We start from the raw sequence: 25945 nt of genomic DNA on the forward strand, positions 1-25945 counted from the left end.
TATGTGTTCAGATTCAACACTACTGCTGTTCTCTGTGAGAAAGCTGATACTGAAGGCTCCCAAGATGATTACCTCATTGATCCAAGGATGTAATCATGTTGAACACAAATCCAGTTGTTTAAGGAAATAATTCATTTTTCCTGAAGGATTTCCATATAATCTCATTACTATAGTTTAAAAATCATTTACAATGATTCTTGTTCCACAGATTTTACCATATCAGACTTTTGATACTTTATTTTCCTTTCCTTCTACAGTTTTGGTACATGGTATGACAGATAATGTGCCAGGAAAGCTAAATAATATTAACAGGAAGAAGAACAGCAAATGAACCTTAACTATAGTGTAGTGATGTATACAAATTCTTCCTTTGGCAAAAGAAAGCCATCTGATGTATGCAAAGTCTTTCATAGCAAGGAAAGTGCCAGTTTCATTGTCTCAAGTGTGTCAACCATGTTACTGACAATCCCAAGAACAGAAACACTATCTGATATACATAACAAATGCCATGTTAACATACCAAATGGATGTCGTGCTCTGACTGGGTCTTTCGTTACAGCAGGATCCGAAACACCATATTGGTTTTCAGCCATTACACGGAATTCATACTCATGTCCAATAACCAAGTTTCGTAATCTACAGAATGGTGTAGTCACATAACTGCTCACCTGTAGTAAACAGAAATAAAAAATAAATGAATATTAAAAAATATAGTTATTCACCAAAAAATACTTCATTTATTATTGATAAAGGACTTGTTATAGTGATTTTAAATTATTTAACCAGTAACATGTGATAGTTTTACAAAATAGCAGATTCTATGAATCTTTAGAATAATATAGCTGATAGCTTAACTTTTCACCATTAGTTATATTGAAGATAAAATCAAGTAGATTAAGTGAAACATACTTTTGACCATGTTGGTGACCTTGGTTCTTTCTTCTCTACAATATAATTGGTAATGTCACCACCACCATTATCCTTTGGTGGGTTCCAGTATAAAGTAAGTGCATCTCCTGCGAATTCATCAGCACGGAGATTTTCTGGAGGACCAGGTCGATCTAGCACACGGACATTGACTGTAGCTGTATCATATCCAGATGGGTTCCGTAGCTGAAGCCTATACTGGCCAGTATCTGATCTCTTAGAATTCTTGACAACAATGCTTGCAAAGTCATCAGCCAGCTATAAAAATGAGTGACTTATGAAACAATGCACAGAGTACCAAGATGTATTCTCATTTATTTGTAAGATGTATTCTTATTTATTTGTAAGCCAGAATTAAACTTACATTAGCACAAATTTCCCTTAATTGACACTTATATAATACAATAATTTATTATGCAGTTAAAAAATGAAAAAAAGAGAGATTTTACTAACCTGGTGGAATACTCTAGTATCAGCCTCATCCAGTAAATTATCATTTGCAAACCAAGATGCAGTTGGCTTAGGGAAGGCAACATATGGCACATGGATGGAGAAATCTTCACCAGCACGCACCGTAATATCACGTAATGCTCCCAAATCCATACATGGTTTATTAGGCTGCTCCTCAATAAGTACATTCTGACTAGGTCTGCTAGGTTCTGATGGCCCTACATCATTGACAGCGATTACACGGAACTGATACTCATCCCCTTCTTTAAGATTTGGTACCTGTTAAAGTATTTGAAAATCTTAATGTTATATACACTAAAAGCACATAAACAGGAAGATATAGAAATCAAAGTTCAAATAACGTTCAGGATAATGAAAGTAGTATAATTACAAAGGCATGATGGTGAGAGGTAAGATGAAAGAATAAGAAAGAAGACGTAAATGAGAGACATTGGCTATGGGATGCAAAAGTTCAGAGTTCTCAATGGGGCATTCTTTTCTTTTTAAATACCCATGAATTACCATTTGTACGATGGTTCATGATCATCCAATTGTCAACAAAGAACACAATAACTTAACTTTTTGGAACGGTTTTTCCACACTGATAAAACTACATTTGAATGTCAAGTGCCCAAATTTTCTGCTAAATTATAATGGAAGTTCTGCCATGTTCATGTACAACTGACTGTAAACAGAGTTTATGAAATGTCACAGCGACTAAAATGTGACATATAGGCCAAAATAAAGATGATTTCATCATAACAGTTAAGACAACTTAGTAATTTCACTATATTCATCTCCACACTTCTCTTTAGCTTTCTTCAGTGAGTGTTAAAATTAATGAAATCATGAATGATCATTATCAAATGTCCCTGTTGTGATACCATCACTAAATATAACACATTGTTATCACATATCTACACTCCTGGAAATGGAAAAAAGAACACATTGACACCGGTGTGTCAGACCCACCATACTTGCTCCGGAAACTGCGAGAGGGCTGTAGAAGCAATGATCACACGCACGGCACAGCGGACACACCAGGAACCGCGGTGTTGGCCGTCGAATGGCGCTAGCTGCGCAGCATTTGTGCACCGCCGCCGTCAGTGTCAGCCAGTTTGCCGTGGCATACGGAGCTCCATCGCAGTCTTTAACACTGGTAGCATGCCGCGACAGCGTGGACGTGAACCGTATGTGCAGTTGACGGACTTTGAGCGAGGGCGTATAGTGGGCATGCGGGAGGCCGGGTGGACGTACCGCTGAATTGCTCAACACGTGGGGCGTGAGGTCTCCACAGTACATCGATGTTGTCGCCAGTGGTCGGTGGAAGGTGCACGTGCCCGTCGACCTGGGACCGGACCGCAGCGACGCACGGATGCACGCCAAGACCGTAGGATCCTACGCAGTGCCGTAGGGGACCGCACCGCCACTTCCCAGCACATTAGGGACACTGTTGCTCCTGGGGTATCGGCGAGGACCATTCGCAACCGTCTCCATGAAGCTGGGCTACGGTCCCGCACACCGTTAGGCCGTCTTCCGCTCACGCCACAACATCGTGCAGCCCGCCTCCAGTGGTGTCGCGACAGGCGTGAATGGAGGGACGAATGGAGATGTGTCATCTTCAGCGATGAGAGTCGCTTCTGCCTTGGTGCCAATGATGGTCGTATGCGTGTTTGGCGCCGTGCAGGTGAGCGCCACAATAAGGACTGCATACGACCGAGGCACACAGGGCCAACACCCGGCATCATGGTGTGGGGAGCGATCTCCTACACTGGCCGTACACCACTGGTGATGGTCGAGGGGACACTGAATAGTGCATGGTACATCCAAACCGTCATCGAACCCATCGTTCTACCATTCCTAGACCGGCAAGGGAACTTGCTGTTCCAACAGGACAATGCACGTCCGCATGTATCCCGTGCCACCCAACGTGCTCTAGAAGGTGTAAGTCAACTACCCTGGCCAGCAAGATCTCCGGATCTGTCCCCCATTGAGCATGTTTGGGACTGGATGAAGCGTCGTCTCACGTGGTCTGCACGTCCAGCACGAACGCTGGTCCAACTGAGGCGCCAGGTGGGAATGGCATGGCAAGCCGTTCCACAGGACTACATCCAGCATCTCTACGATCGTCTCCATGGGAGAATAGCAGCCTGCATTGCTGCGAAAGGTGGATATACACTGTACTAGTGCCGACATTGTGCATGCTCTGTTGCCTGTGTCTATGTGCCTGTGGTTCTGTCAGTGTGATCATGTGATGTATCTGACCCCAGGAATGTGTCAATAAAGTTTCCCCTTCCTGGGACAATGAATTCACGGTGTTCTTATTTCAATTTCCAGGAGTGTATAATGTAATTTGTGGTTTTGTTGAACTCTCATATCAAACAGAGGTTAAAATTTAAGAGGGATTCTGCCTTGTGGAAGGCACTATTTTGTAGTTTTGTTTTCACCCATTTGTAGTTTTGTTTTCACCCAGACTTGTTTCACCACTTTTTGTGCTATCTTCAGTGGTTTTATTTGTTTATTTTCTTTCTGCAAAATTGTTGTATATGCTGGTAGCTTTACATCTACTACACCGTCTACAGATCTTTCAATCTTACCTTAAAGACTGTAACAGGAATAGGTGCTCCACTAGCATCTGACCAGTCCTTATCTCCTTTTGCCTTCTTCTGTACAATGTAGCCCTTAATCTTAGCACCTCCATCACTACGTGGCGGTCTCCAGGATAGAGTTACACTATCTTTAGTTACACGATCTGGTTTGGGAGGTTCAGGGGCATCTGGTTTCACTGTAAAATAATAACAATAATTATAACAATAAGTTACACACACACACACACACACACACACACACACACACACACACACACACACACACACACAGAGAGAGAGAGAGAGAGAGAGAGAGAGAGAGAGAGAGAGAGAGAGATAAGATGTCACACTACAAATATCAGAGCAAGGATGTGTGTCTGGAAAGTTGATTTGTGAAAAGTATAGTACTTTTGTATGACTTAATGTTTCACCTGTGAGTCCTATGGTTCCAAGTGGCTTCAAAAACTGCTTGTAATGTCTAATATGGTGATATAATTATCTTAGAACTTCCTCTAAAGAAATAGCAAAAATATTTTTATGGCACATTAGAGTGCAAACACATATGCTTAGGAATTTTAAAATGAAAAAATTATTAATTGACACTAAATCAGTGAAACAAGTGGAAGTTTATTTTTACAGTTGGTAAGCTTCAAAGACACAGAAATATGAGACTAATTATTGTTATTCATTATTTTATCATAAATTCAACTAATACTTACAGATTTATTTATAACTTATTTATAATTATTTAAACTGGATTAAAATTCATCCCTTTCTCTACAGTTTATGTGTAAACTTGAATTTTTGTGCATTTCTACTACCATTATATGAAAACATATTCTTTTAAAATCAGCATTTGTTGGTATAATTTCCAACTAATTGGAAACATTTCAAAATCGCTGCATGTTTATTAAAGAGAAATATAAACAGGTGACATAAATGTCCAAAACTATTACAATGATATGGTCAGTTTAAAATAAATTTAATGAAATTAAATGACATTTTGAATTTTGTATTAAAGGAATGATGTGAGAAAATGTTGATTACTTACATCTTTGTGCTTGAGCTGTAAGTGGTTCTGTTGGCTTGCTTGGTTTGCCAGGACCAGCTTCATTCAGTGCTACAACTCTGAATTCATACCTATTTCCTTCTCGAAGATCCTGAACAGTGTAACTGGTGTTTGGTGTTGGATAATTGTTTACTTTTATCCATTCACCACCACGTTCACGTTTCTCAACATAGTAACCTGCAGCAATAAAAGAATATAGGAGCATTAACTTATTAGTAACAAGTTGAGAACTACAGACCAATTGCCCTGTTGTCATGCTTTTTCAAAGTGACAGAAGCAATAATGAAAAACAGGCTTATGAGCTATCTAAGTAAATTTAACCTCCTCTGCAATGACCACGGTGGTTTCAGGCCTGGTAGAGGTACAGAATCTGCAATAGCACAATTTACAGAAACAGTTTTACAAGCACTAGATGAGAACAGCTATGTAACTGGTCTCTTCCTAGACTTGTCTAAGGCATTTGATACAGTTGACCACAAGAAGCTGTTGCACAAGTTAGAGGCACTAGGAGTAAGGGGAGTGGTTCTCAAATGGTTTCGTTCATATCTAGGAAACAGAGTACAGTCAGCAGAGATCACACATGTCTCCAGTGGATCAAAATACATTGAGAAACATGTATCTGATCCACAATATATCAATACTGGGGTTCCTCAAGGAAGTGTACTGGGCCCAGTATTGTTTCTGGCATATATAAATGATTTCCCACAACACATCAGCCATGGAGAGAAGATATTGTTTGCTGATGACAGCAACATAGTAATCACCAGTAAGACACCAACACAAATGCTGGAAAATTCTACTGAAGTGCTGAAGGATGTTCACAAATGGTCCCAGGAAAACAAAGTAACTCTCAACATAAAGAAAACAAATGAAATATGCTTTAGAATGAACAGAAAACAGAGTCCCTTAAATTTAAAACTAGATAACTTATCCACAGATGATGTACCTACAACAAAATTCTTAGGGTTGCACATTGACAGCCAAATGAAGTGGAGTGAACATGCTACGAAACTCTCAAAAAAGATATCCACAACATGTTATGCACTTAGAGTCCTTGTATCTGCATGCAGTAATGAATGTTTGAGAACTGTATACTTTAGTTATGTTAATTCAGTAACCATTTATGGTATTATTTTATGGGGAAACAGTGCTCAGAATTTACAAACAGTATTTAAAATGCAAAGGAGAGCAGTAAGAATTATAACGAAAAGCAGTAAGTGGGCCCACTGCAGAGAACTTTTCAAAATGTTAGAAATTCTAACTGTTCCTTTTGAATTTATATTCCAAACCATAGCATACATCAAGAAAAACATAAAAAATTTAGCAAAACTAGCAGTTTTCAAAATTATAGTAGAAGAACAAGTCACTGTCTTCACCTAGACAGGCAGAATAAACATAAGACTCAAAATAGCTTCTTGTATGAACATGTGAAACTGTATAATAAACTGCCACAGAAAATAAAAGAAACAGATAAGATGTACCGCTTTGGGAAAAATCTTAAATTGTTTTTGCAGGAACATTGCTTTTACACTATAAGTGAATTCCTTAGTACAAAATGATTGCAAATAACTCTTGTTTCACAATATTTAACTATATGTAACATTTTGATAAGGATTGTAAATAACTTATATGTCACAATGTTTAACTACATGTAACAGCAAACTGTATGAAGATACAAATGTAACAAAGTGACAACATCCAGACATTTTAAAATGTCCACGGATGGCTAAATAAATAAATAAATAAACTAACTTATACGTACTCAGAGTCAGCACTGTCGCTGTGTCATTGACTCTGAAAGAATGCTCAAGAAACCACTAGCCATGAAAAAGAGTAACTGTAGTTGATTGGAGAGTCTAAGCTGGAAGGGAGTAAGTGTGGAAAATATGTTATATGACTTTCAGATGTCGAGATATTACATTTTTCTGCAACTAATCTATGAAATAAGCTAATAGCTAGTGGTGTGCAATCAGAAGGCAAGTGGTGCTGTGACACACAGTGGCATGGACCATTATACCATGTGACACTGCAGCCAACAGCAACATTCTGTTGTGTCAATCTGTAGTGAGCACTCCAGAGTGGATGTAGAACATTTAGCATTGATTTTAATAATAGTTTTTTGTTGGGAGGTTACTTAGCCCTTACAATGTTTATTATGGGTGGCATAAAGCAAGCACGGCAAGTATTATGTTAGGAAGCAACAGATCTAGTTTTCAGAGCACATAAATTCTAGTATGGAGAGTCAAATGCAGAAACAGTGGTTCAGTAAACCATTCACCCCAGCATTGCCAGTTATCAGGGTAGGTAATGGCAGGAGCATCAGGCCAGCATTGCCAATTATCAGGGTAGGTAATGGCAGGAGCATCAGGCATGGGCCGGAGAGAGTCAGAGCACACTGGCAAAGCCGAAAACTATTTTCCTTCTTTCTGAACAGAACGATTCATACTGCCACCTTGTCACAGGCACACCACTATAAGTGATGTCTAAAATGTACTTCAATATAACCTTTGCCTATTTTTATGTTTCTCTTCTCTCTTCAGTTGTAAAGGACCATAAATCATTAGCATAGTTTGGTGGTTGACTTGTAACTCTTCTTATAAGCATGGCTTTGTTTCTTTGATCAGTTTAAAGAACTATTTCTTTTCATACTGTACAGAAGATTACTTTGGAGTCAACTTTCCTGTTTGTTGTCCCATTTCTCTGTTTTGAGTACAGGAGAACAGTGTTATCATAATGGATATATTACAAAAATAAAGTCATTTAAATTTGCATAAACTCAATCTAAGTTTCCATACTTTAGCACCATATTTTATAAACTTAAGTTTAGTTATTTATCCTGTCTTTCCTCTTGTCATATACTCTGCTCATAACCATCAATCTTTGATGTTGCTGTCAATTATGACTACAATTAGGCTGCAGTGATAATATTCTCAACAAGTGTGTTGCAATAATGTGACAGAATGTTGATTCTTACTTTGTTGGTATTGCTGTTTCATTGCACTCCATCACTCTGGTGGGTTGGTATATTTTTAATATTAAATTATAAATACTCAACAACTGCATAAGATGCACTGAGGTGACAAAAGAAATGGGATACCTCCTAATATTCTGTTGGATCTCCTTTTTCCTGGCATTGTGCAGCAACTTGATGTGGCATGGACTCAACAAGCCATTGGAAGTCCTCTGCAGAACTATTGAACCATGCTGCCTCTGTAGCCATCCATAGTTGTGAAAGTGTTGTCAGATTCTGTGCACAAACTGACCTCTCAATTATGTCCAATAAATGTTCAGCAGGATTCATGTTGGGCGATATGAGTGGCCAAATCCTTCACTCAAATTGTCCAGTATGTTCTTCAAACTAATTGCAAGCAATTGTGGCCCAGCAAAAATTCCATTGTTGTTTGGGAACATGAAGTACATGAATAGCTGCAAATGGTCTCCCAGTAGCCAAACATAACCATTTCCAGTCAATGATCAATACAGTTGAACCAGAGAACCCAGTCCATTCCATGTACGCACAGCCCACACCATTATTGAAACATCACCAGCTTGCACAGTGCCCTGTTGACAACTTGGATCCACGTCTTCATGGGGTCTGCCCACACACAAACCCTACCATCAGCCCTTACCAACTGAAATCAGGACTTATCTGACCAGGTCATGGTTCTTCAGTCACCTAGGGTCCAACTGATATGGTCACAAGCTCAGAAGAGGCACTACAGGCGATGTCGTGCTGTTAGCAAAATGAAATTTGGCATTCTGGGCACACTTTTGACAAAATAGGTAGTGTAAAAGATATTATAGCTCCTAACCAAACTGTTCATTCTAAAGACAATAACAATTCTGACCTTGAAATTTGCTACCTGGATATTCAATGAGTAAAAGACAAAGAATTTATTGTAAATAATTTTGGACTAGAGAAAAAATTTTATATTTTTTGTCTGAGTGAATGCTGGGCAACAGAGAGTGAACTTACAGCTATCAAATTTGATAACAATAAAATAGCAAATGGTTACTGTAGAAAAGTGCATAAAAGGGGTGATGTGGCATTCTATACTAACCAGTCACTCAGCCACTCCATTAATAGGTTGGATATAGACTACTTGTGAGATGAACAGAATTTTGAAGCCACTGGTATAGTTAGTGACAATTTTAAGTTAGTGATAACAGCCTTATACAGATCACCTAAGGGTAACATTAGTGTATTTTTAGAAAAACTGGACATGCTTTTAGATGTATTTAGAAAGACAAAATGGTTACATTATGACATTGTAATAGGTGGAGATTTGAATGCAGATTTTGATGTAACAACAGCCAAACATGGTGTCACTCAGCTCAAAAATCGTCTAAGACAGTACAATCTGCACTTTATCAATAATAGACCCACAAGAGGTGAAGCACACCTTGACAATATCTTTGTCAGTTTCACTGCTACAGAAGAATCATGTGATGTGACAGTATTCTCATTCTCAGATCATGATTCTGTATCATTCAATTATATAAGTAGGTTCTGTGCTGATAAGAGTAACATACATATGTCTGTCTCAAAAATGGTAATCACTAGATCGGTCACAAATGATAAAATTGACAGGTTTTGTAAGTCCCTTACTAACAGAGGCTAGTTTGGCCAAAGGTCTGGTGTCACAAATTATAGTCTATGTAAAGATCTGTCAGCAAAACTAATATTTGAAAGGTTTTTCAAAGCATTTTTGTCACAATTTAATGACTGCATTCCAATAAAGAAATGCAAAATAATCAACAAAGGCTCCAAAGGCAAGGGTATAAACAAACAAAACCCATGGTATACTGCACAACTAACAAATCTGAAAAACCAAGTTATGTTGTTGTACAGTATACAAAAAAATCTGAAGACAGACCACGCCAGATCAGCCTATGTTCAATGTACGAATAAGTACAAAAAAAGCCATTGTGGAAGCCAAACATAGAGAAAATATACATTTCTACAACACTAGAAGTAGCAAATGCATTTATACTCCTTACCACAGACTGTCAAAGTCACTTAACAGCTATGAACTGATGGGGCACAAATTATTTGATAGGTTTCCAGAATATGTACAAGAACTACCTGAACAAGCATTCAATCAAAAACTGTATGAATGGCTAGTTGCTCACCCATTCTATGACATAAATGAGTATTTCAAATGTAATATAATTTTGTAGTATTAATGACATGCCTCTTGTTTTCTTTGAGTTAACAGTTATATTGTGTTATATGGCTGATGTTGTCTATTGCTGTAATGGCCAAATGACAGTAAAATTACTATTATTATTATCATTATTGTGGACCTTGGAATATTGAACTCCCTAATGATTTCCAAAATGGAATGTACCGATGTATCTAGTTCTAACTACCATTCCGGGTTCAAAGTCTGTTAATTACCGTTGTTTGGAAATAATCATATCAGAAACCATTTCACATGAATGACTTGAATACAAATAACAGCTCTGCCAATGCATTGCTCTTTAATACCTTGTGTACATGATACTACTGTCATCTGTAAATGTGCACATTGCTATCTCATGACTTTTGTCATCTCAGTGTATTTTGCATTGGCTGTACCCACAAAAATAGTAAAATGTTTGCTTTCTCATGCAGTAATCACAATGACAAAGAAACAACAGTAAAGTAAATTAAAACTTCCAAAATGTCTCTAAATTTAGAACCATGTTAAAGTATTCAAGTACTTTTAGGTCTGTAAGTAAATAAATATAAAAAGAGCTAGTTACCTGTTACTGGTTTTCCTCCTGTATTCTGAGGTGGTGTCCAGCTGAGATTGCAACTGTTGGGGCTGTAGGATGTAATTTCTGGCTGACCAGGTGCATCTGGTGGATCAAATGGGCTCTTGGCAACCACTGGCTTGCCATCCAATGGTTCAGAAAGGCCATAAATATTTTCTGCACGTACACGGAATACATATCGTTTGCCTTCAGTCAGAGACTTTACTGTAAATGCTGGTTTTGGACAGAACCCTGGAACCTGCCGCCAGCTGTCAGTACCAAACTCAGCTACTTCAACTACATAGCCTGAAACATTAAATATTAATATGCAATAACCAGTACCATTATAGTTTTTGTCATTGACAATAAGCATAAACTTAGCAGTGGAGAATGATGGAAATAAATACATGGAATCAAATAATGGGTTAATGTCAAAAACAAGCAAATGCAGGTAACTGCTGTAGTAGAGCAAAACTAGACACCAAGACATGAAGGGAAGAAATATGCAGTTGTACACAAGTGAAATAAGGTATCTCATGATGCAAGGAAAAGATAAAAATATATCTCAAATATATACACAATAAGAAGAATACGGTTTATAACAGGCAAGTAGTATAGAAGCAAGTGCCCTGAAACTGTCAAAAGATTAAATATGCATACAAGAAATTATATTCAATGAATAACCTGCATGAGACTCTACAGGTACACGTACCTAATTCAGTTTAATTTATTCTCATTTTCAAGTTATAGTAACACATTTATCTATAAATGACAGCACATTTTTTACTATGTTGCAGCTTTCTAAGCTCCACAGTACTGCTTTGTACAACATTTTCATAAAACTTTTAAACTGTTACAAGACAACTAAACATGTACATGCTATGTCACTATGTGGGGTGTGAAAAATGGTTCTAAAAGTTTTGAAATGTTAATTACAAAATGAATAACTCACATCTGATAGATACATCTTTTGCGGTTGAATGGTATCTTCAAGTTTCTTTTTCTTCGAACAAAAGTGAACAAAAACTGTCAAAGTATTTAATACAGATAGTCTGCAAGTGTGTTTCACTTTTAGGATATTAACAAAACAGTGAACAAAATATTCCAGTTATTTACTGCAATTTTTAATGGAATGTTAGTTCAGCAGTACAGTTCCTACATTTTAAAAGGCAAACAGGCTTTTCAAGTGCCCTGACTCTTTTTCTAGGGGCATAATGATCCATATGTAATATGTTACTTTTTATCTTGCCTGCATATGTGCACTTGACACAAGAAACTAGCATCTTTTCCATCTTAAAGCCTAATGAAATGTAAATGTGAGTCCAATGGTATTTAATGTATTTATGCAGTACTGGAATCACTGTTATCAAAATTACAGAACATTCTATCCATAAGCTTTCCTACAACTCCAAAAGTGATGTTCAGCTGTCCCCCAAATCTACAATATATTAAGCTATGTCCTTATACCACACCTACTCCCAACCACTAGCCACATGGGCCATACCCCGACTAATGTGCATGACCTTTCCTACACAACCACCCAGCACATACTATTCCATTTCTGTCATAGTCACATGTGATCCTATCCAAATCAGGGCTACCTGTAAGAGTACCATTTCATATACCAGCTCTGCTATAACTTTTGCACGGCCATTTACATACACATGGCCACCAATCACCTGTCCACCAAAATGAATGGCCACTATCAAACTGGCCAAGATCACAACTGATCACCCAGTGGGGTATCTGAATGACAGATTGCCATCAGATCCCCCTCCACCCCCCCCCCTTCCTCCCCCCCCCCACCCAACCACCACCACTCTCCCCCTTCTCGAACACTACCTGCTTCTGTGAAATATATAGTTAAGAACTGTGCTTACAGCACATACTTTGGTTACACATTCTAATAACCTCAGTCTCTGCTAGACTCTCTGCCACACCCACCTCCATCTCTGTCCATATGTCCCCAGTTCACTCATTCTGCACAAACATCCTCCTCTCCGAAGTCTCCCTCTGCCTCTGTGCTACCTCCCTCTCCCAATCTACTCCTCCATACCACTGCATGCCACTCCAACTGCCTGTGTAAGAGTGAGTTCATCAGTGCCATATTTCTATACAATGCACTTGCTGCCTCTCCTTCCCACCAGTCATCCACCCTACTCTCCAGCCTTTTCACACATTCCAAATCCATTCCAATTTTGAACATATTTAGAAGACTTTTGGTTGATGTATTGGTTGGGTTTAATACTATCAATTTATTTATTTATTTATTTTTACTGCTGGTATCCTTTAAATAATTAGTTTCTTGTATGCTGTTGCATTTTTAAAATAAGTTTGTTTTTTGTGTTCAAAATGCTTAATCTTGCACATTTATACATTTGCTTCTCTGTATTATATGAACATTTTATTAAACTAAACATTCTGTTTCACAGTTATTAGTTTAAATAATCAACTGAAGTCTTAAATTATAACTATCAGCATAATTTATGCTACTGCCTATGCTCAAGTGCCTTCTTTAAACAGTTAATCATATTTAAGAGGCTTTATTGCTATTCATTATGTCCATAGCCTTTGTTTACGAAAGTGTGAAAATTCATTATTAAAGCTTTCATGTAATATGTAATAATTCTTGTCATAATTTTACTGCCATCACCAGGATGTGTGAATTTCCTTATGGCTTTTTCTTTTTCATCAACATTACTATTGGTGGGAATCTACCACTTAAATTACATTTGTCTATACTGGTTTTTGTTAACACATTGCTTTCTTGTCGAAGTGATAAATAATAACATATTTATGTAAAAAAAAAGAAAAAAAAACTCTGACAAATGATTACTTTATACTGGGGACTACCACAGAACAGGAACTGTATTAAAACGATTTACCTGTAATATCACCTCCACCATCATCTGCAGGTGGATTCCAGGCAAGAGAAACACTGTCCTGGGATACAGATGTATACTGAAGAGGTCCTTTAGGACAACCTGGTTTATCAACCACGATTACCTCTATATCAGCTGAGTCCTTTCCAAAATCATTCTTTGCAGTGACAGTATATTTTCCAGAATCATTACGAGTTGAAGAATCAATACGTAAATGAGTATTGTCACTTGCTGTTTCAGCCTGGAAAGTAAATACATGTAAACACAAATCACTATGTGTTTTCACTTAAACCAATTATGCCAGTCACTAATAGCTACTACCTGATAATAAGAGTGTGATACATTTTATTTTCATTTCTGTTGCTTCAATATGTTAATCATGAAAGAAAACTCAAAACAGGATTATTCTTGACAGAAAAAGTGTTCTTGAGAATTGCAAGCTGGAAGGCTGTCAACCAACTTACGTATACCACCATGGCCAACAAACAAAAATCATTGAATCTTTCTGAACAGAACATTGGGCTAGCTAGAGTATTGTGCTCATGAGTTGTTTAACAACTGCGTAAGAGCATGTAAACCTATTCTGCCAACTTTGTAAGCTTTTGTCCATTACTCTCAGCTTCATTCGAAATAAATTACACATGTTTTATACTCACTGTTATTCTATTAGATTCTGGAAGTTTTATAGAATTTTTGGTCCATTCTACTGTTGGTAGTGGAGCACCAGACAGTGGGATCTGTATGTTTATTGGTTCGCCTGCGCGAACCTTTAGCTTCCTACCAATCAGGCCATCTAGATAAAGTTTTGGCTTTTCTGGAAATAAAACAACATCATTATCTGTAGCAGAATACAACAAAACATGTAATACAATTATCAAAAGAAAGACCAATTATATTCCTGATCTGCACATGCATAAAAAATTAGTTGCCATCTGAAATAAATGGTTACAGTATTTTGGTAATGTATCAAAATACAATTTTATTATTCACAGTATGGGGGGATAATGGAGAGAGTGACTGTAAATACAAATCACTTTGCCTAAATTGTCATGGATTGCTATGTCATGAAAGGTATGACATTTAATCTTGTATCATGTAACATGTAAAATCAAATGTTTTTAGTGGCCATACACGGAAGACGATTGTATATTTTGGAAGAATCTATTGGGAAAGAAAGTCACATTACAATTAACAGACATCTGTAGCAGTTACACAGCAGCTTATGTAGAACATGTATATCTTGAATCTATAAAGGTTAAAATATTAAGTCATTATACATAAACTGTGCTTCTCTAAACATCATTCAGATGTTGTACATACTTTCATGCTTCCCAAAATCCATCCCCAAAAGTGTGACTCACAATGTATCTAAATGGATATATTGGGCAGTTACAAATCCCAGAAAAGTGAGGTCAATCTGTTTGTTAGGTTATCTAATTGATAACAAGGTCACTGAAGCTAAAATACTCAATCAGATGAACAAGGATGGATGAGGAAATAAGTCATTAGTTCCTTTCAAGAATCATCACAGTATGCACTTGAAGTGGTTTAGGGAAACTATGGAATATCTTAACCAGGATGCCCAAAAAAGTTTGAGTTCTTATTATCTCAAGAATGACTTCCATGTCTTCATAACAGTATCGCCTCACACAGTTAGATGACTATATTATGGATTTATCTTCCAAGGTAGCCACTATGACTAAAAATAGCACAGAAAAAATATATGACTTAGCATAACTATGTTTCCATTTGTCTTTACGATATTGTACAGAGTGGTGCACAAAAGATCAGGCCCACGTAAAGACTGCTAGCCAATTATGCATGAATTTTTGCCTGTCATAAGCAGTTACAATAACAAATAAACATGTAATAATTATATAATAAAGAAATACTGAAAATACAAAACAGCCCGCATCTCGTGGTCGTGCAGTAGCGTTCTCGCTTCCCACGCCCGGGTTCCCGGGTTCGATTCCCGGCGGGGTCAGGGATTTTCTCTGCCTCGTGATGGCTGGGTGTTGTGTGATGTCCTTAGGTTAGTTAGGTTTAAGTAGTTCTAAGTTCTAGGGGACTGATGACCATAGATGTTAAGTCCCATAGTGCTCAGAGCCATTTTTGAACCAAAATACAAAACATAGTCACAACAGCTTTCAAACAACAGATGACAATGAAAATGCAACAATGAGCAGTCTAATACTTAGGGCCAGTTTTTCATGCACCATCCTGTAAAATTTGGATCTGTTAACCCAAAAATAGAAACAGATAGCATCTTCTAAAACCAAAATTATACCTTTACAGATAACATAGAATTATTTAATGAAAGCATTAGCAGCAAACAGGAGAATTAGTTCTTAACCCATTGTGCCTGGTGATATTGTAGTATGTAGTGGAGTGGAAACTGTATGGCATAATTCTTTCGAAACTTTTCTGTTATGAGGTAAAGATTAGTGCCTCTTTCCTTTATTCTGGTTATCTTTTTTAATATACTACATACTACATAATTAATAAGTTTTTACCTCTCATTGACTTAGCATTCAGAACTTGTGATGTATCACTGGGCTTCCCTGGACCAGCTGCATTTACAGCTGATACACGATACTCATACTGGTGCCCTTCTTGTACACTGTCATCATAATACTCAGTTTGCTACAAGCAAAAAAAATCACAAGGCAACTGTAACACTTTAGCAAAACTAATGAAATTTCATAATTAGTTGTATAATCCATAATGAGATGTGAAAATGTAAAATTATATATGACTATTTTATGTCATAATTCTCACATTTCTAACCAAAGCAATTGCACTCATAATGCATCTCCAGTAACTTAAAGTACTAAAAAATATACATCTGTATTTACCCAATGTTATTAAATACTTATCTATTTAATGTATAAGTTTATTAATACTATGTTATTTTAAGAAGGTGATGAATTACAGCTTTTAAATATTTTTGAAAAATCGTAGTTTGGCACAACCGATGTATGTCATTTTATTAAAACTACAAGGTGTAATAAATGACATTAATTACAGGACATACACTCTCTCATGTTCTAGAACAAAATTATAAATGAGTTGCATTGAAATTATAGAATTCAGGAAAGTACTCATGTATACATTAAGTAATATGTTAACAGGTGAAGCACAAGGCCAGACCAAAGTGGCATATAGCAATCATGTCAAAACACGATTTTTCAAAAATATAAAGTGTACAAATACAATCAGTTAAAAAGTGTATTAGCACACATTTTCATAACATTTATACCATCACTAATATTTTTTTTAAACAAGTGAGGTAACTCTTTATGTTTGATTAACAAAATGTAGTATTATTACAATCAGCATTTACACCAAATTCTGTGAATTAAAATGCATGGATCAAAGTTTGTGACTGGTAAACATTACACAAATGTTACTTGTGAGTTAAGATGTGTAATTACTGAACATACCCTAACAGGTTCCCTGTTAACTTTTATCCACCTTCCTGTCTTACGGTCTCGCCGCTCTACATCATAACCAATAATTGGTGAACCACCGTTGCTAATTGGAGGTGTCCATTTGATTTTGATATGATCTTTGTCACTGTCTACACCCTCTGGTTTACCTGGCCGTCCAGGAACATCTGCAAAATATCACATAACAGAGTTAATAAACAAGGAATTATGAATAAACTGGAGTTGAATAAAAGCATATTTTATGAAAAAAGTGATTCAATATGAAAAGCTGTGATCATATGTTAACATCTTACCAAATTGGTTCTTTGCAACTACAGGCTTTGTAGTGTTCAGGGGCTCAGAGCGGCCTTGAAGATTCTCAGCTGAAACTCTGAATTCATACTTTGTCCCTTCAAGAAGGCGTGGAACTGTGGCATGATTATATTTGGGATTCACATAATTTACAGCTGGAACCCATCCACCACCATGTGTAAGGTCTCTCTTTTCAATGACATAGCCCCTAAAATATTAAAATATTTCTGGTAAATTAAGCTACATGGACCAGTCATAATATGAGACAAAGTTTGTTTTGTCAATCCAACCAGTACATGAGAATAAAAATGGCTATATCAAGTACAAAACGTATCTCTTGTTTTCAACATCATACAGAAATTAAGCATCAGTACTAAAATACATACGTTATTTCACTGCCTCCATTATCTTTTGGTGGTTTCCAAGAAAGAGTAACACTGGAACTTGTAATTTCTTCATATTCTAATGGTGCTTCTGGAGGAGATGGGCGATCTGTCAACATAATATATTATTAACTACATACATAATTCCTATACATTTATTGGAGATATGCTAGAGATGGAAAGAAGTGCATTCAGGAAAACAATCACAACTGTATTCAGAATTTATGGAAATGTCATGAGCCTTTTTTAACTATCATGCATTCATATAAGAATTGATTGATAAACTATTTACAAATATAAGTCACAGATTAACAAAGTAACCAAGAGTTTGTGAACAGGATGCACATTTCTTTCCTATCTTTTAATAGCAACATAACATTATAATTGAATGAAAACTATTTTTTTGGCAGATTAGCATTGAATCAAGGTGAAAAAAAACTTGTTAAATGTTGGAGACATTGATTTATTACTCAACTCAGTCATTATCAGCATGTACAAACAAAACTTTATTCCAATGGGAGCACTTCAGAACTATTTATTTATTCACTATGTAAATAAAACTCCTGAGAGGCAGAAACTATTGTAGTTAACAAAATGTAAAGCAGTTAATTACTGAAATAATACTCAATTTATATCTGAATTATATAGTACAAGTTTTACAATGCAGTAATTACTGATTTCTACTCAGTTCATACTGTGAAAAAAAACTTGAAAAAACTGAATATATTTGTAAATTTTAAATAAAGACAATTGAAAGAGAAGATAAAGAATAATTATAATACTTTATCCTTATTTAGCTTGAGCCAATAAACCTCTTATGCACAGTAACAGAGTTGGATCATTATGTTATGGCTGCTATTATTACAAGTATTACATGATTTACGTACCGTATTACATACAAAAATGGACTTGCAAATAGTAATAATAATGCTAGAAAATGAGGTTTCTTATTTTTTCCAAGCAATTACAACTAAAGACCTAAATAAATACCAAATGTCGGACTTCTCACACTTCAGGAAGAAATTTGAATTCCTGTTTATATACTTGTTTGCTCAAATACACTAACATTCCAACAAATGTTCCAATAATACAAGAAACTATAATTTAGTATTTAAGCTCAAAATGGAATGAAATGATACATTCAAAGTGGAAATAATGAATGTAGGTGTGGCAACAAGTACTCACCTAACACTATTACTTGGAATGATCCTTCATCAAGTCCAGAGTTGTTTCGCAACTGCAGGTGGTATAATCCACTGTCTGATCGCTTTGTACTGACAGTGTGTACAATTGTGTGGTAGCCAATTGATGTGATAGTTGTTCTTTCATCTGTCTTCAATGGTTTCCCATCAACAGTCCATGTTACTTCAGGCTGAGGTTCACCAATAAAGTCTATATCAACATGGAATATCTGTCCTGCCTTAATGCGTATGTCATTTAGTGGAGTTTTAATCTTTGGTGCCACTGAAATAAATTTAAATACATTATAAAATGTTATTGCTTAGTAGTAAACTATTTGCTAATTGCATGTGACTAAATTATGTTTACTCAAAAACAAAAAATTTAAAATTAATTACTGAGAAAATGAAACTTTAGTACATTATGTCTAAACATATTACCCTATAGCACAGAAGCAATAGCCACTAACATATAAATAATCAGAAACTTTCTGAAAACTAATATTTATTGGCAATGAGGGTTGGGCTATATGAGGTCTGTTCAAAAAATTCCGGAACTTTGTCCACAAAATTTTTCCACGCTAACCTTTTAGTTATTGTGCATGGTCTCATTCAAAACACTCTCCTCCACAATTGATACATAACTCCCAATGCCATTTCCACTTCCGGAAGCAGTCTGGGTATGCCTCTTGCTGGATCGTGCGAAGCGCCATCTACGAATTTTCTTTTATCTTGTCTATTGTTGCAAAGCTTTATCCTTTCAATGGGGTTTTTAACTTTGGAAACAGAAAAAAGTCTGCAGTGGCTCGATATGGAGAGTACAGAGGACTAGACAACACAGTGATTTCGTTTTCTGTGTAACAGCCACACACCAACAGGGATTAATGTGCAGGTGTGTTATCATGATGCAAGAGCCATGAATGTCACCACACTTCAGGATGTTTCCTTCTCACAGGATTTCATGACATCATCCAACTAAAATGTTACATTCTTCCGTAATCTCTTGGAGAGTAAAGCCTTCGATTGGCATGCACAATTTTGTTGATGATCCTAACATGAGTTTTGTCAGCAGACGCCTAAGGGCTTCCTGACCGAGGGTCATCTTTAACTTCTGTCCAGCCATTTTTAAACGACGTGAACCATTCATAAACACTGAGTATGGCTTAAGCACTCATCACCGTAGACTTCTGCATCATTTTGTGTATCTCTGTAAAGGTTTTCTTGAGGTTCACGCAAAATTTATTGCAGTTGTGTTGCTCCTCAAACTATGCCATCTCAAAATCACAAACTGTGTGACACAACTTCCTACTCACTAATGGACTGAATGATAATCAATAGACATACAACAATGAAACTTCCAGCAGTTACATATTAAACACATGTGTGTGCAGGGATGTCAACTGCATTTCGCTCCAGCACACAACCGGAATGAAATTATGAATGTTGCGGAATTTGCTGAACAGACTTCATACAAATATAAAATTTCATTCTGGCATACAAACTACCACAGGTCATGCTTTGAAAGCAAGTACTAGTTTCAAGTATCTAATGATCATTACCAGAACAAAGCAAACAAAATTTTAAATAGCATTATGTATTGTTGTTGTTGTGGCCTTCAATTTAAAGACTGGCTTTATACATCTCTCCACACTAGTCTATCCTGTTCAAGCCTCTTCACCTCCGAATAATTACTTAAAGCCAACACCTGTCTGAACCTGCTTACCGTATTCATCTCTAGGTCTCCATCTACAATTTTTACCCCTTCACACTTCCCTCCATTAAGAAACAGACTATTCCTTGATGCCTCAGGATGTGATCTATTAACTGTTCAATTCTTTTAATCAAGTTGTGCAAAATATTCTTTTTCCCACATTTTGATTCAGTACTTTCTCATTAATTATTTCGTCTGTTACATCTAATCTTCAGACTCTCCTATAGCACCAAGCATTGTACAAATTTACTGTTACATTATTCAAACCTGATGTACTTTCATTTTGTTCAAAAATATAGTATAATTCATTAACATCACTGGGATTTCAGAATACAGCAGTATGACAACTGCAACAGGAACAGCAGGAAGTCTTATATCTACCAATACAGCCAACAATTATAAAGATCTTTTGTATCTCCACATTATCATAAGACTATGCATAACACCACAAGACATAAGTATAACTTGTAGTTTCATATATATATCTTACACTACAACATCTAGCATACAAAGGAGAAAAATTAATTACATAAAAAACTTAAGAATATCTAGTAAAGCACATAACTATGTCTTCAGTAAATGTATCTCATATTTTAAACTTGATTTTCAGATATTAGAAAAAACTGGAAAGTCCAAAACCTTTCTACAACATGAATAAACATGGGGCTTTCAAGATGATTGAATGACCAAATTCTAAAATAGTGGGAGATGCAGATGAATTATCAGAATCACCAGTAGTCAAAACCACTTCACAAATTACAGATCCCTTGGTACTTATTGCTAGTTTATAATTCAATAAAGGTTTCCTAAAGTTCAGATATTTCAAAGGTGATATCACTGATCAACAGTGGTAATTACTGGATCCTCTAGACCAAGGGCTTCAGTCTCATTTTTTCACAGATTACAGTAGTAGACACAAGAAGACAGATGCCTAGAAGTTGGTCTTCGGTGATTTTGTCATACATTTCACATGTCTGTGACTGTGCTACAATATCTTCAGAGGTCTTCTTTATGAAGAGAATTTTTACTTGTATTTTCTACCTGGATATGTTGCAATGTTTCTCCACCTCACTTTCATTCAACTTCCAAGATGGGCCATGTCCATGTGATGCTTATCCCTTATGCAATTAGAACAAAGATCAGATGCACAGGCCCTCAATGCAACAATTGTGAGAAAGGGTCTTGAACATAGTGCTGATACTTATTAAGACACCATGAGTTGCATTCAGTGAGATAAATCTGCCATTTTGATGTCACTAACAATCACATTATAGGCAGGAAACAAGCTTGAAATGTACAAGGATTGGACGAAAATCAGCCATGTCCTCACCAAAGAGAACATGACAGCATGTGCCTTAAATAACTAAGGGAAATCACTGAACACTAAATCTGGATGTCTGTATGGGGATTTTAGACTGAATGTGAGTACAATATAGTAATCAATGCCCCAAAGTACTTAGATCATATATAAATGGCAATAACTTTGAACAGCTGTAAAGTGTATTTAAAATTTCAAGAGATTCTCCATTGCTAATTCATACCACTTTGCTGTCTGTTTTTTAGTTGTCATTCATATTCAGAAACACTCAAAGTAATAATGAATAACTCAGTATCTCAGCCTCAGTGTGATTAAAAAAGGTATTCTCATTTTCATTAAAGATATTAAAGACAAGTAATGAGGTGCACAAGTTGTGGGCATATCTTGAGGCAAGATTCAGAATATTAATGCAATATGTTCTGAGGCATTACTTACAGTGAGGCATTACTTACAACATTATAAGTGACCACAATCTAAAACTCGCATTAGCACTGATACACAGAAAATAGCTAAACTGTTACATACTGCTTACTTTCTGTGTTACTGTATAAAGATAACTGTCTTGTCTCACTATACACCAATAATATTGCAAGTAAAAATCCAAGTAACTTACAGTATCTAGCTTTTGCAGTTACAGTGTCTGAAGGCTCACTGGGTTCACTCTGACCAGCAGAATTTGTTGCTACAACGCGAAATTCATACTCCTGACCTTCTGTCAAGTCTGGCACAGTTGCCTACAAAGTAACAACACGTTATATTGTAACAAACAAAACATATCAATAATTGTAACAGGATAAGAAAACCTTTAGATAAGTATGTGTGTATTTTTCTATACATTTAACTGCAGGATGAACTTACACTAGTTTTATTTGCTGGGACATGCACAGCATTCACCCAATATGGACTTCCTTTTTCTTTTTTCTGAATAATGTAGCCTGTGATGGGTGCTCCACCATCAGATTTTGGAGCTGTCCATTCCAAATCAACATGGTCCTTGTCCCAGTCCATGACTAGAGGCTTACCAGGTGCATCAGGTTCATCTGGAACATAGTGAGGAGTCAGAATTAGTTATTACAGCCCCTAAAACTTCATGGATTACAGTATATTTTACTGAACTGGGATTTGAGCTTCTTAAAAATTTTGCTATTTTTTAAGAAAATTTCTAAATTCTCCTTTGTAAAAGAAATAAAAACAGAAATAGTTGTTACAATTCATCAAATGATATGCACCATTAAAGAATATTTATGTTATGTTTAAGACTGATGTGAACTCAATTAACACTTCATCAGAATGATACCATTTAACATTTACTTACAAGGGAACCTCCCCATCGCACCCCCCTCAGATTTAGTTATATGTTGGCACAGTGGATAGGCCGTGAAAAATTGAACACAGATCAATCGAGAAAACAGGAAGAAGTTGTGTGGAACTATGAAAAAAATAAGCAAAATGTACAAACTGAGTAGTCCATGTGCAAGATAGGCAACACCAAGGAGAGTGTGAGCTTAGGAGCGCCGTGGTCCTGTGGTTAGCGTGAGCAGCTGCGGATTGAGAAGTTCTTGGTTCAAGTCTTCCGTCGAGTGAAAAGCTTGCATTCTTTATTTTCGCAAAGTTATGATCTGTCCGTTCGTTCATTGATGTCTCTGTTCACTGTAATAAGTTTAGTGTCTGTGTTTTGCGACTGCACCGCAAAACCGTGAGATTAGTAGATGAAAGGATGTGCCTCTCCAATGGGAACCGAAAACATTTGATCACAAGGTCATAGGTCAACCGATTCCTCCACAGGAAAACGCGTCTGATATATTGTATACGACACTGGTGACGGCATGTGCGTCACATGACAGAAGTATGTTGTCGACCCACCTAACTTGTACACTTGGCGAATGGGTAAAAAGATTCTTCTACCTTGCCCTATGGTTTTCTTGTGGATGTGATCAAAAAAGTGATGAAAACATAAGAGTTTGTCACATAAACTGCAACAAATGAATGCAACAGTTTCACAGTCACACAGTTTTCCCTGTGCTCTGTCAAAACAAATGTTTTTAATGTTTTCACATTTTTCTGTGTGTAGACCATCAAATCCTGCATATGTCCAAGCAAATCTGAACATGTTCTGGAATTTTGGAGAGCGAAGTTGATTATGTGTGAGTGCCTGAACTTTGATAATTGTCTGAAAATAGAAAATTAAACTTTTCATTCGAGGGCAGACTTGAACCAAGGAGCTCTCGATCGGCAGCTGCTCACACTAACCACGGGACCAAGGTGCTCCTCACTTCATATTAGCCTTGATGTTGCATATCTTGTGCATGGACAGTTTGTATATTTTGCTTATTTTTTTCATAGTTCCACACAACTTCTTCCTGTTTTCTTGATTGATCTGTGTTCAGTTTTTCAAGGCCTATCCACTGTGCCAACTTATAACTAAATCTGAGGGGGGTGCAATGGGGAGGTTCCCTTGTTAGATATAAATTATACACTGAATAACATTTCATTATTTGAAGTTTGGCACAAGATACCACTTCTGCATGATAACAGAACAAATCCTTGAAAAATGCTTCCTTGAAGTGGGAAAACTGGACAGCCTGTAGTGTCAGTGCTGAACGAATCTTTAGAAGCAATTAAAAAACCATTCACAACATTTCAGGATATAGCAGAGACAGCAGGCATGTAGAATATTGAATGTTCTCAGTTGAAACTGCTAGATATAATAACTGATTTTTGTATAAATATGACAATAATAAGGAAATGAATTCCAACAAACACAAACTGGATTATCAGTTATTCAAAATATGCTAGACTTGTTAAAATACGTCATTCTGTTTAAAACTTTCTTTTGGTGATGCTCAATTTGTAAAGTACACTACATAAATAAACTTTAATGTTCTGGAAGTTATGAAATTATTTTCAAGTAACAAATTGATATTTCATAATAAAAAGTTTTCTATGGTGAGCATTAAAGAGCTTTTAATTACTTGTATTAGCACTTTATGTAAATAAACAATATTACCTTAACTATTGGAAAGCAAAATTATGACAAAATATTTCTGTTTAAAACTTTCTTTTGGTGATGCTCAATTTGTTAAGTACACTACATAAATAAACTTTAATGTTCTGGAAGTTATGAAATTATTTTCAAGTAACAAATTGATATTTCATAATAAAAAGTTTTCTATGGTGAGCATTAAAGAGCTTTTAATTACTTGTATTAGCACTTTATGTAAATAAACAATATTACCTTTACTATTGGAAAGCAAAATTATGACAAAATATTTCACATGATAATAATTTTCTTTTCCATTAAAAACACGAAAAAAGACACAAATTAGTTGCATGTTTCCAATCTGAGTTGGCACTAAAAGGAGAGATATCACTAACCAAATAGTCACAATTCAAATTTAACTAAGCCGGATTCCCTGCCTATATTATTTTCATGCAAAAAGGATCATGAATGTACCCAATACATACTAAAACACTAATATTTCGTGATAGAGGAAGAAATAGTCTTTGTTGAAATGCAGTACCACTAAGAAGATCAAAGATGTCATTCAACTACTAATAGCACAGAGAATCACTTCTTAAAGACCAAAAGTCAGACTAACCAAATGAAACAAAGCTTTACTGATGAAGTGCAACATAATCACATTGAAGTATACAGTAAGCCAATGTTTAAAATTTTTAGAATTCAAAGCAATCTTTGACTGTAAAATGTTTTCCTTAATTTCATGACTAATTTTGATCTATATGCACATCCGCAGATATGTCTGTCTTCCTAAACTAGTAAAAAAAAAATCTGTAACCAAAGTAGGAACTATTTTGTTTGTGTAATTGTCTAGGAAGATTATATAATTCAAAACTGGTTTTGAACTGTACAAATTTCAAATAATTTTTGTTCTCAGAAAGAAATTCTGAAGTTGGAGAAATGACAGAGTATTAGAAGCATCAAATCAATGGAATTCCTGC

The 25945-nt window shown here is 36.1% G+C and overlaps 1 protein-coding gene across 29 annotated transcripts in view; it reads right to left on the bottom strand.

The window, feature by feature from the left end:
• LOC126248677 (twitchin) overlaps positions 1 to 25945 on the bottom strand; it is a 523948-nt gene that overhangs the window by 90869 nt on the left and 407134 nt on the right. For all 29 annotated transcript variants that reach the window (XM_049949938.1, XM_049949935.1, XM_049949939.1 and 26 more), the window contains 15 exons: positions 22844 to 23025; positions 22599 to 22719; positions 18964 to 19242; positions 17782 to 17887; positions 17398 to 17603; positions 17099 to 17271; positions 16169 to 16298; positions 14312 to 14469; positions 13659 to 13896; positions 10783 to 11079; positions 5017 to 5211; positions 3975 to 4162; positions 1381 to 1656; positions 910 to 1185; positions 521 to 668 (listed from right to left, as the gene is read on the bottom strand). In XM_049949938.1, the coding sequence (XP_049805895.1) occupies positions 521 to 668; positions 910 to 1185; positions 1381 to 1656; positions 3975 to 4162; positions 5017 to 5211; positions 10783 to 11079; positions 13659 to 13896; positions 14312 to 14469; positions 16169 to 16298; positions 17099 to 17271; positions 17398 to 17603; positions 17782 to 17887; positions 18964 to 19242; positions 22599 to 22719; positions 22844 to 23025 (2973 nt within the window). The remainder of the gene's footprint in view (positions 1 to 520; positions 669 to 909; positions 1186 to 1380; positions 1657 to 3974; positions 4163 to 5016; positions 5212 to 10782; positions 11080 to 13658; positions 13897 to 14311; positions 14470 to 16168; positions 16299 to 17098; positions 17272 to 17397; positions 17604 to 17781; positions 17888 to 18963; positions 19243 to 22598; positions 22720 to 22843; positions 23026 to 25945) is intronic.

The sequence above is a fragment of the Schistocerca nitens genome, chromosome 3 (genome assembly GCF_023898315.1).
Source record: "Schistocerca nitens isolate TAMUIC-IGC-003100 chromosome 3, iqSchNite1.1, whole genome shotgun sequence".
Classification (NCBI taxonomy): Eukaryota; Metazoa; Arthropoda; class Insecta; order Orthoptera; family Acrididae; genus Schistocerca; species Schistocerca nitens.